At 37.4% G+C, this 12,937-nt stretch overlaps 1 protein-coding gene across 1 annotated transcript; it reads left to right on the top strand.

The window, feature by feature from the left end:
* Window positions 1–5,229: 5,229 nt before the first annotated feature.
* LOC133992280 (interferon-induced, double-stranded RNA-activated protein kinase-like) lies at window positions 5,230–8,473 on the top strand. The gene is made up of 11 exons (XM_062430999.1): window positions 5,230–5,235; window positions 5,569–5,636; window positions 6,286–6,328; window positions 6,423–6,499; window positions 6,623–6,745; window positions 6,860–6,988; window positions 7,069–7,282; window positions 7,374–7,517; window positions 7,652–7,753; window positions 7,965–8,027; window positions 8,294–8,473. The coding sequence occupies exons 1-11, from the start codon at window positions 5,230–5,232 to the stop codon at window positions 8,429–8,431; spliced, it is 1,107 nt and encodes a 368-aa protein (XP_062286983.1). The 3' UTR covers window positions 8,432–8,473.
* The last annotated feature ends 4,464 nt before the right edge of the window (window positions 8,474–12,937 follow it).

The following is a 12,937-nucleotide window of genomic DNA, read 5'->3' as shown; positions in this document are numbered from 1 at the left end:
TCTGGGGTAATGTGGTCATTCATTTTCAGTCTATATGTGGACAACCCGGCAACCCTCTCATGCAGCTGCAATTAGTTTAAGCACTATCTGAGCTCCTGAGATACCTGAGCAGGTATGCAATGTCCAGGGATGATGGGCACCTGTCATGGCTGTCCTCTGGGTGAAGTGGAATCAAGCAAGCTAATAAGATGAAGTAAATACATTTGAATACATTTATTTGGGTCACTTTTATAATTGATGGTAGCTATAATGATGCTAACAACAGCTGCTGTCCTCTTTTAAGAGCCCTTTGGAGCCTATGTGGGGAGAGTATTTGACACTATAGAGTTAGATTTTTGGTGGAAATACATTAACCGTTTAAGATTTCCCTCAGTAGGAATAAGATGGTTGCACATGTGACCATAGTTCTCCAAGTGGATAAACATTTTTCTCATATGAACTAAACTAAAAAAAAAAAAAAGAATCAAGGAGAAAAATCATGAAATAAAAATATTTCTGATTAATTGGATTGGCTGGTTTGTAGTTAGTGATGACGCTCTGACATTTAGAATAGCTGGTACTGTAAATGGTGCCTGTTTGATGGCCCAGTTTAAAACTGCTTAGTCTGATTATTTCTCTCACAGTAGCCATTGGTTGGTTATAGGGATACGGTGAAAAGTTTCTACATGTACTCGCTCAAAACTTCCTGAAACTTAAAATAATGAGTTTTCTCCGACAGAGAAGTTAACAAATCACTCTTTACTTGAGTCTAACAGTGGGAACACTAATATACTGTGACAGTATAATTTCAGTGTATGAATCAGGTTTCAGTAAAATAGGCTACTTAAACAAATTTTTTGGAAAAATTGTTTCTAATAAGACATTTTATACATACATTTTAAAAAATGTTTTCTAAACTTAACCCATACTTGTGACACCATGATTACTGTTGATTTTTGATATAATATATGAATTGGCTCACAGACATGCACTTCATGGTCCACGATTAGAATTTATAAACATTTGGTTGTTTGAAGTATGATACACGTTCTCACCATATTTTAGCATATTTTGATGCATAAATATATCATAAACACAATCTGATAACAAATGGCAACATTGCTTCATTTATGACCCATTTATATCTTTAACATTAAATTACTAAATCCTTTGTCACTGACCTCTGACTGCACTTCACATCAAGTACTCCCTGTTAGCAGATTGGATTGACCCAATCTATTACATCAGATGTTACATTTAATTTAAAAGCACTACTAATCATTGGCAATTTGAAGACAAAGAGCTTAGGTGTAAGTAAAGGGCAATATACTGCAATCGACTAGGATGCAACAAAAATCCAGCTCATACAATGATGCATCAATGATAAAATGCCTAGTCCGATAAAAGGGATAAAAAATACTTTTACTCATAAGGTAAAAAAAAAGATGTGAGTACCTCTTCGGACATTCCCGTTACCCAGAGCCTTTACGTCACTCGAAGACGGAGACAGGAATGACAACATCCGGTGGGCGTGCAATTTCTGAAGGGAGGGTAATTTAAAACTCACTTGCAGCACGATAACTAGTGCATGCTGTTGTTAAAAGCATGCATAGCTTTATGATTCAGAATGGGGAAGAAAAAGAACTACATTTCTGAACTGAACGAGCATGCAGCGAAAACACAGTGTGAAGTTAAATATGAGGACATTATCTATGAGGGACAAGATCGCACTGAAAGGTGAGTTGAAAAGTATGATAACAAGCTACAGGTTGTATTTACACAGCTAGCTTTGCACATAAAATGATATACTCAAAACCAAGTTCTTTGCGTACCAACTTGTTATTCCTAAATAAAAAAGAAGAAATATGTTTATGTAGCGCAGTGCACACAGTTTGATGTTTGAGTGAGATCATCAATCCAGTGAAATGCGTTGTGCATTACAGAATAGAGCTTGACTGATAATACACAGTTGATATTTTATAAATTTCTTTCGATTAAAACGCGCTTCGGACAAAAAGTTTGAGAAATTACTGCCAGGGAGTTTCTAATAACTTAGTAAAGGGGCTCTGATACCGCATCACTAGACATACTGCCATTTCCGTCGTCTCATTTGCAGCTCTCAACTCAGCAAATTTAGCTATATTCTTCGTTACTGTGGATAATTACCTGCTGTACATGTAAACGTAGTTCTGCTCAAGCACCTTCACCCCTCTTCTTCTTTTAGCGACTTTCTCGCTTATCCCGTATGTGTTAACCTTAGTTATTTAGCGCCAAAGTTAATTTAGCTCGCTTAGCAGCAAATTTAGCTCAATTAGCAGCAAACTTAGCAGCAATTTTAGCTCGCTTAGCAGCAAACATAGCTCACTTAGCAGCACATTTAGCTCGCTTAGTAGCAAACTTAGCTCACTTAGTAGCGAAGTTGTCTTATCGAGCAGGGTCCACAAACAACCTTCACAGACACATGAGAACTGCACATCCAGCAGTGCAGTTGGAAGAAAAAATGCAAGCTAGCCTACCTCCTTCTGCCAGTGCCTCTACTCCACTGTTGCCGCTGCTACTACAGTTTTATTTGACCAGATTTCAGTACATTTCAGCACATTTACTTGAGTCCTGTATTTAATTTACTTTTTTCAGTACTTTACTTGAGTATTGGCTTTTGTTAGGGGTGTGTGGTTAAATAAAAAAATGAAAATGTCAATAGCTGTCCTTTTTAAAAATTTCTATGCTTAAGTTTTTATAGGTGTTTCTATCTGCTTTGTGTAGTAGAATGGTTCTACAAGCAAGTCAGTGCATTCATTGGGTCGTTTCAGAGAGTTACATGGGTCTGTAAATGCAATGAAAACAATTGGCTACAGCAATTTATTGATATTAGAAAATTAAATTTTTACTTTTGAATACTTCAGTACAGAGGATGTGTTGAATATTTTAAGAGATATATGTGTACACATACAAATCATAAGTCAAAACAGCGCTAAATTTGGCTCAATTATAAAAGGTATAATGGTAAAATGAAGAGCCGAAAGAGCCGGCTCTTCTTGGTGAGCTGAGCCAAATGAACCGGCTCACTAAGGCCATGGCCGTAGCTACCATTGAGGACACCGAGGTCATGTCCTCGGTATTTTTTTCTTGAATTTTTGTTTAATTGTGAAGTGAAAATAGCCGACGAGACAATTATCCTTGCGTCAACGGACCGTCATGTGACACGTACTTGAAGATTCCCCTGCCATGTCAAAACGAAAGTATCCGGCTATAGCCAGCGGTGGAGTGAAGCCTTGAAATCGCCAGAAATATGTTGTCTACATGTGTGAATTGGACTTGACCCGATTTTGCAAACTGTTCATTCATTGGACGAGCCCTTTTCGCCCTTTTCTCCCTTTCCCAGCAGGCCGTGCTCCATTCCACATTTTAAGAACAAACAAAGAAAATAATATATTGCAGTTATAATTTTTAAATATACAACCATGGAAGTTGTAGAATACTGAAATAGGAGTTGATTTAAGTTGCACAATTGGAAATGATAAGAACTGGACCACAAGAATGACCATAATTGAGAAATGCACAGCAAGAAAGCAGTATAAATACATCATGGATTAAACCTAACAGTCATATAAATTGTAGTCTCATTTTTGACCTCGGTATTTGAAAAATCCTGGCTACGGCCTTGACTAAGGCTTGAATTGATGCGCGTCTATTACTGTTTTGAAGGCCTTGAATATCCTTGGTCCTATAAGATAACACTTAACTGTACCAGAGGGATATTTGCCTTGCACACATTCCTGCTGCTGAACAGCACCAAATAATAAAACATTACTACACATCATGAATCTCATAATACCATGATAGAAAGCAAAGTAATGATATGAACTTTGTCAGGACAAAAACTAAAAACCAATAAAGAGATGTGTACTGGCACATATTTGACCTTCTGAACATTGCATCCACATGGGATTACCTCCATCCAACATTATGTGTGTTAATATACATGTACCCTTACATATATTTTGTACCCTTACATATATTTTCCCATCCCAGATTCTTCCAGAGGGCTGTGGTTGATGGTAAAGGCTTTCCCATTGGTGAGGGGAGAAACAAAAAGGCAGCCAGGCAGAATGCAGCTAAAAATGCTCTGAGAGCTTTGAACAATAAGGAAAACCCAGGACCAGTCGTAAGATTATTATCCATCTTTGATAAAAAATGGTGCATGTTGGATTGTGTGTATGTACAGAGCATGTCACATTTATTTGTTCTTTGCCAGATAGATGGTAGTGATGGCCAAAACGTGTTTCTTTGTTTCTTTCAGGCAAAAAATGCTACAAAAGATCCTGCTGCACCAGTTCATCCGAAATGTATCACTAAACTCAACTTTGAAATCAATGATTCTGGTCAACAGAAGAGAGTCCCATTAAAGCCTGTGAAGCCAAATAATCTGAGACAAAATGGTGCTGCTCCGTAAGTTTTCAAACTGCATCCCAATTCATCTGTAATTGTTTAGCCAGCCTGTGAAATGGAGTAAATAAAATGTTTAATGTTATTTGTTGTTGCAGGTTTGTGGCTTGTCATAATGAGTACAAAGCTGCCTTTGGGAAAACAAAGACGAAAACTAAGGAGATAGAAGCCTGGCTTTTGGATCAGAAATGTTCTAGAACAGAGGTATTCAGTTCAAATTCACCGAGGTGCAATTTGTGAACATTTCCTCAAGTGAAGGTCTTGGACATCATAATGTCTGTTATTTTTCAGTACCTTGAAGTAGCACGGTAGTTACATCAGCATCGGTGTCTAGTGGCTAGATTGTAGACTGTCAAATAAATACTGTAGAATTCTATAATATGGCAACATTTATTGGTATTTACACCGAACTTGTGGGATTCAGATAAATAATAAAAGAAATAAAAAAGGAATAAGATAAATACATTTTCTTTTCTTATATCAAATAAAGAGGCAATTTTAAAATAAAGTGCATTACAGAACGCTTTTGATTGTGCTTCTTAAATAAAGTGCTTGGTTTTAGAATTTTTTTTAAAAAAATTCCTTTTTACTGGGCGGCTTCAAACATTTGACACCACCCACATCAAGGGGTCTCCGGTCTGTACTACAGTCCACTTTTACCATAATGGCTGGAGAAGCTGTGTCCGTTAAAATAGAAATGCTCAGTCAGAATTTAATCAGATACAGGTCCGGGTCCAGATAGCATGGCGTCTGGGTCCAGATCTGGACAGTGGTCCGCCTATTAGTGACCTCTGGTCTAGAAAAATGCAGGTCAGCTGACCTGGTCTGCTCTATAAGAGTCAGATTGGAAGAAAAAGATAATGGACATTTTCCATAGTTTTCTATATATTCAGATATGTTTATAATAGTATAGTCAGTTTAGTAGTGTGACAGTGTGCTTATTGAACACTTTCTGAAGCTTTAAGAGGGTCATCATTTTTGTTGTAGAGAGATTTACTCATAACTGCTAAAACTAAAATCCGTTCTGTAAAATATGCAAACTAAGGTATTATTATTCTTTCTGTTTCCAGGAAACTCTGGATTAATTAAGAATCAATATGAAAAGTTGATCAAATATAGCACTTAATGGCATTGTGCTTTCAGGTACCTATTGGATCAGCTGTGCCTGGCGATGGTGCACCAGCCGGATCGTCCAAACCACCAAACAGACTGTAAGTCACTGACTGCTGGTATGGTTTGATATGAAACCATTTTACTAATGTCACGTTTTGTCTACTCCAAGGGAGTCTGCTGACGAAAAATCAAAAAGCACGCCATCAACTACGAGTGACATTGTTGTTTTCACTGATTTATCGAAGGATCAGGTCTGTTAATGTGTTTCTACTTTTAGGTCTATTAGATATTGAAATTGAGCAGCCGCTCTCCGATACTAGCATCTTATCAAATCTTAAATCAAGGATTAGACAAGTACAGGGCAGAGTCCACAAACTGTTCATATCCATGTTCTGTTCAAAATTGAGTCAAGACCTTGACTGACGAGTCAAAAAACCTTCATCTGTAATGTAGAGTTTTTGAGATTTTTTTTCATGCTATGGATTTGTTAAAAAAACATTTATATTTTTCTGTCAAAGGTTAAACGCCTTGATTTTCTTCAATGTGTCAAACAAATGTCAGTAAAAAACTTTTAGGAACATTAAACTGGCCCTAATTTAATTTTTTTTTGTCTCTTGGTCTTGAAAATGAAAATACTGATGTGAAGTCCAAAAGAGGGTAAGTTATTCTTGTGATCTACTGTGAACCTACAATATGTAGTGTTTAACCTGACATTATTGCTTATTATCATTATTCTTGTCTTGTTAGAACTGCAGCAAATGTCCAAAAGGAAGGTCAAAACAGCAGTGAGGTGAAGTAATCCTTTACGATATTTTAATCATTTCAATGATGTAGTTGTTTGTTCTATAGTTTAAAACCAATCATAATTTATTTGGTTTAATAAGGATGAATTGATTCCCGAAGAAAAGGATTTTGGAAACAGTCCCAGTGATAAAACGTCAGTCCAGTCAGAGATCATCAGGTATGGAAGAATAAATTATGAAAGTGCAATATTGGTATCTATTTATGTGGTGTTTATTTTGTTTGGTGTCTAATTCATAACTGCTATACAATTTTAAAAAAGACTAATCTTTTGCCTCAACAGTAAGTTTACAGCAGAATTTGACTCCATAGAGTGCCTCGACAAAGGAGCATTTGGTCATGTTTATAAGGCAAAAAAAAAGATTCCCAAGAGGCCTTATGCTATAAAGATAGTCCCAAACAAAAAGTGAGCGAAGTATCTGATCATCTTTCATATTTTAATATTTATTTCATGAAATAATCAATCAGTAAGAGATGCAATAAAAGACTGCATTGATCAAAAAAGTCCTTTTCTTATCAGAGGAGCTGAACAAGAGGTGGAGGCATTATCAGACCTCAATCACGACAACATTATTAGATACTACACATGTTGGGTGGAGGATACAGGTTGCCCGTGGGATGGTACAGAAGACAGCTGCAGCACATCCCTGTAAGTCTCATCCTCTTACTCAAGTCCTTACTTGACTGGAGGTGTGTGGTTTCACCGTTTGTCTTTTCCCACCTTCCTAGGTCTTCTGATAATCCACCTACAAAGTTCCTCTATATTCAGATGGAGCTGTGTGTCAAAACACTGAGAGTGTGGATAGATGAGAGGAATACACGGAATGTGAAGAAATCTCTGCAAGACTTCAAGAGAAGAGAAGACAGTTTAACTCTTGCACTGCAAATACTCAGTGGAGTTGAGTACATTCACTCCAATAATCTCATCCACAGAGACCTGAAGGTGAGATGAACCAGAGAAGATTATCATTTATCACTGCACATCTATACATGTGTCATGTAGTTAGATGTTTATGTTTCTTTTCTCTGGTTAGCCTACCAACATCATGTTTGGGCAGGATGGAAAAATTAAGATTGGGGACTTTGGTCTGGTCACTGCTGAGAAGGATGAAGGTGTTGGAAACCGCATTGACAGAACATTGTACAGAGGAACCCCATTGTACATGGCTCCTGAGCAGGTTAGATTCTAATGCAGTTTTGTTTTGAAAAGTTTCTTTATTTTATTATTTTTTTAAGAACAACTGGTTATGTTTAATATATCATACTTATGCCTTATGGTTTTTGTTAAAGCTGTCTTCTTGTGTCATAACAGAAAAGTGAGCAGTCTTATGACAGAAAGGTTGACATATTTCCTCTTGGACTGATAATCTTGGAACTGCATTGGAGAATTTGCACTGTTCATGAAAGAGAAGTGGTGAGGTGTTCAGTCACAATCAAAAATCATGCTTAGTATGTCATTATTAATATTCAAAAACCTTTTTTATTTGAATTTTAAGGTTGTCAAAGTACCAGATATTTGTATCACATACCTTTTTAGAATAAAGTTCAACGGAACATTATAGTGTAATTCATTAGGTGTGTCAGGCCAATAACATTTTATTTCTTCTGTTATCATTGAATTACAGATTTTGGGCAATGCCAGAAAACAGAATCTTCCCCATGGGTTTCATCACAGTTTTCCCCAAGAGGTACATCAACATTTTGTCAATTTATTCTATGAATCAGCATTTTTAAAGAATGCCAGTTTTCTCACAATGTTGACAACTTGGTGTTTGCATTGATTAGGAGCCCTGACAAAACAGTTGATGTGTGAATATTAGGAAATAATATCCAACAGAACAGATGAGAATCTGAGGCTTTAAATGATTTACCTTTTTATTATTAGTCCAAAACTGTTGTTTAGCTTTCTTTAGATCTAAGATGGATCTCAGTAGCTGTTTTTGTTCTGTTGCAGCGTGACATAATCAAGTCAATGCTGTGTGTGAATCCAGAGGACCGTCCCGAAGCAAGTAAACTGAAGGAAGACCTGGAGGAGCTCATTCACAGACTCAACAGAAAAGAAATCATGCGTCATGGCAGCAGGACAGTCTGATGATCAGAATCATCAATTATAATGGTCATCTATTTCATACCTTATCTCATACATACACTTGGAAGATAAAGATAAAGAGTATATTACAATATTACAATTTGCACATTGTTGTGAAGACTAATATGAAGGACCCCAAGGGTCACAGAAAGACTAAAGCATTTCATTAATTAATAACTATTGTACAATTTTAAAAGAGGAATTATGCAAAGTGGATTCACAAAACAACTTCAAAATAGTCAATAAAAACATCATTTACAAATACTAGATAATTCAATTTCAAAAATATTTTGAAAATGCAATTTTAATAACTAACTGAATTTGCAAACTGCTTTTAATCAGGCATTTAAAAGGGCAATTCCCTTTTCCATTTGCGTTTCTATTTCCTTGTTGCTTTTCCTTATTTTATCTTTATCTTCTACATTTAACCTCTGCATTTTCACTTTCTGACACTATGGGCCTTGCATTGTTGGGATGCTTCCTTGCCCAGGAAGCCTTCCTACCTTCCAGTGGCTCCTGGTGTTCATGGTAAAAACTCTGAGCCCCATCAGCACAGGCTGTCTCGTTATGTCCGTGGTTTGATTGTTTTTACTTGATACTCAGATTTTATTCTTGATACTCAGATTTTATTCTAACAAATGTGGGCTGGCTATGCTGCCTTGAATGAATGTGTGGAGGATGTCACAAGAGTATCACTCCATATTGTGTTGTTTTTAACTATACAAAGACAATAAAGGCATTCTGATTCTGATTGTATGTATGTAGTCAAGAACATTTTCACCAAAAGCATATGGAACATGGTAGTATGGTCTTTTAAAAATGTATGCCTTAAAATGGCCTGTCCCATGTCCACTAAGGCTGTCATTCAATCTTTATTTGTACAGGGAGGGTTGGCTCAGCATACAGTAACGCCCGCTCACAGCTAAGTACACTAATAGAAACAAAATAACAAGAACTGACAACGTCAACAAATACAACTGATAAAATACAAGGTGCACACTCAGTTATTGAGAATGGTATTAAAGATGAGTAGAAGAGTTGTTTTTTTTACATTAACAGCAAAAGTCAGTTCTAGTTAAGGGCTCCTGGACTGGAGTATCAACCAATCACTGCAGTAAGTATGGGCCACAGTGCCAGAGCTGCAAGGATGAGATGTAGAGTGACAATTTACCATAAAAGATAAATAGGTACCAGTGGTTATTATATCTCAGTCATGGAAGGAATGAAGGGGTGAATTTACATCAAAATTCACATCCATATGCCCACATGTAATATACTATACTACAGTTAAAGTAAGTGCTAAGATAACTTGTAAGCAAATTATGGTATTATATGTGTTATGGGTAACGCTTTTTCTCTATCAGTGACACCATGGGGAGCTGTGGGGCCTTCATTCAGTCCTCCCTCCTTGATTTTACTAACTCTTCAGAGACTGAGGATTATCTAGTTTGATCTGGGTGGATGAAGATTTACGAAGTGCTGGCAGAGTAGAACAGAGAGAAACTGAAGTTTGAAGTTAATGCAGGACATTTAGGATACTGGGTAATTGGTCTAAGCTTAAGTGTTATTTTTAGAGGGGTGGTAGCCTTACACTTAAATATCCTGTACAATAAAAATTGTAACAGTGAGAGTTAAAAGTCACATAATCATGGTTGTAATACAGGTCATTAAATACCAGGCATACACAGCACAGATGTGCAGGTGAAAATGTACATATTTTAACTTAAACTACCAAGAAACTCAAAATTTGGACTACATTACTGGCAGTTTTCTCATGTGCAAGACATCCATGCTTGCCTTCTTATTTTTTAATTCAATTAACATTGCTTCTTCTGTGCTTATAATAGTTCAGTTTTGGATGATGTGAAACAACTGGGCGTGCCCACTAGTCTGATTATTGTTGTCTTTTGTAGAGTGACCTGCAGGGGGAGCTGTGGTTCAGTGCAGCTCAGGCTGTTCAGAGTGGAGCTGCAGACTCCTCCTCAGCCTGTGGAGGCGAAAGGTTTATTCACAGTGAGAGGGCCAAAACCGAGGTAGCTGTGTGACATTTAATCATGCCTCCGGCGCATGCTGGATGATTAGCATCTCTGTGGAAAACAACAGTAACAAGTGCCAAATGCAGGATCCCACACAATCACCTGGCCATGGAGCACACAGTCACATAGGCCGGGATAATCAGCACAAATCAGCTCCTGTGGCTCAGTATGTTAACTCAACAATCACCAGACTGCAAAGCGCCCCACATTTGCTCAGTGCCTGTGAATGGGTACCATAGGTGAATCGATTCATGTAGATTAAATAACTAAGTTCATTTCTGTTTGTTATCAGCCAGGGCCCTCCGTCATAGAATGTAAACATCTGCCAGGAACAAAAGCTATAAAGTGCTGAAAAATTCTGCTGACAAAAAATTGTAAATCCAGGATCCTCCATGTTCAGAAGCAAAGTAGTGAATTCAGGATGTTATGTGTGCAATCATGCAATCATATTTTGAATAAAATACAAAATTATTTAAAAGCTGCATTAACTAATTAGCCCACTTTGGTAACAGCACTACCATTATCACGTGGCCAATATAGCAGTCTGGCATGTTAGCAAACAGTTGCTTATTTACACATCAAAAAGACATGGGGAAACATATTATAATAAAAGTATAAAATACATATAATATACACTTTTTTTAACATTTATTTTTAGTCATGTTTTTTTCCACATAATGAATGTATGTTACATATTCAAGAATATATATTCAAGATTCTGGCTCCTTAGTTACTAAATCCTCAATGGCTGGTGCAGGAGGATCCAAACAGCTAGCTTCAGTCAGTTTATCACAGGTTATGGATGAAAACAGCTGCTGGAAACGATGCTGGTGAGAACAGTGAAAGTGAATCTATAAAAAATGTGGCCTGTAAAATCGAAGCAATGACTTTGAAGAAGCTAAAATCCAGAGTCAGGAACTGCATAGATCGGTGGGTTCCTTCACTAATGATAACACCGTTCACTCTACACATAGTTATTTGATACATTGTTAATATAAAGTATTGATTAGAGCAGCTTTAAATTAGCATAGTTAGAACCGCAATAGTTATTCCATCTGGTGTCCAAAACAGCCAGTGCAAGACTAGCTCAGCGAATAAGTAATTTTTGTTGCAATATTTATGCGTCAAGAACTCAAAACTCAATTTATTATGATTAAATAAATTTCATTTCCACAATAATTACCAATAGAGTTACCAGCTTTTTCTCATTTATAGATGTCATTTAGATACCAGCTGCATGAGAAAACTTGGAATAATTCTTGATTTGACATTTACACCACCAAATCAATGTACTCTCTCATTTTAGCAGTATCTAAGATAAGAAACCCGGTAGTTTCCAATCTTCTACAGCTGTCGCGCTTGTGTGAGCAGGGTTATTGGATGTATTGAGGTCACTTCCTCTGAGAGTGGTGTGGGCACTGAAGCAGTGCTCTAGTCAGTGGCCTGGACCATGTAGCCGGGGGTAAAATGGACTCACCAGTCGAGAGCACAGCAACTGAGTGTCTCCCCGAAGTCCCAGAGGTCAGAGCAAAAGATTATTCCGCGCATAGCCTCATTGCAGAGGCAGCAAGCAGGGTTTGCTCTCCTCTGTGTGTTTTAGGAATCAGCCTTTGCTACAAAGACAAAACTATCGCCCACCAGCAGACATCAAAATCAGCATGACAGCTGATACACACATGAGCTGTCAGATAGTGTTGTCATCTTCCCTGCTTGTACATGCAGTATATTCCAGAAGTTTTTGTTGTAAAGTTATAGCCACTTAACCTCTTGTGAACTCGGTTAACTGGAGCATGACTACATTTTGTGCCTCACCAGAGGCCCCACTTGGCTTTTACTGGACTTTCCACCTCTCAAGAACTGCATCCTGACACCATCCACTCCACTTAAGGAGCACTGCCAGTGTTGCTCAAAGGGCCTCACCAGTGATTCTCAGGGAGTTTTACAATCAAGAAATGACAATGTCTCCCAGAGTTTACTTTTATATACCGCTAATTTGCAGCTGCCAAATACATTAGCAGAATATAAATGTAATTTCTATGAGACTAGACCCTAAGATTAAAATATATTTTCACATTTTAAATTAACAATAGATTGAATGACTATCTACGTAGAACCCCCCAGCTTTGTGGAGCATTTTAGCATCTTTAAGTTTGTTTTGGTTTTGCAGCCCACAACCCTACTGATCTTTTCAGCAATGGCATGCGGCTGATTTCTGTGCAAAAGTTCCAAAAACTCCCTGTACGCTACCTGCCCTCCACCAAACTGACAGAGAAACAGATGAGACATTTTTCTCAGGGTTGGCAGAGAAAGAAACATATCTGGAAAGAGAGTAATATAGGACTTGTGTGTCAAGTGGACAGAAGCACAACACAAAATTATTGCAGTGTTGCTCTGTTTCTAATGTCTGATGTCTAAATATTCGCTAATTTATAGTCAGTTTTGTGTTAACAGCTTGTTGCATCAGTTTTATTCA

Source organism: Scomber scombrus, chromosome 12 (assembly GCF_963691925.1).
Source record: "Scomber scombrus chromosome 12, fScoSco1.1, whole genome shotgun sequence".
In the NCBI taxonomy this organism is placed as follows: Eukaryota; Metazoa; Chordata; class Actinopteri; order Scombriformes; family Scombridae; genus Scomber; species Scomber scombrus.
This window is presented reverse-complemented; position numbering and strand designations above follow the sequence as displayed.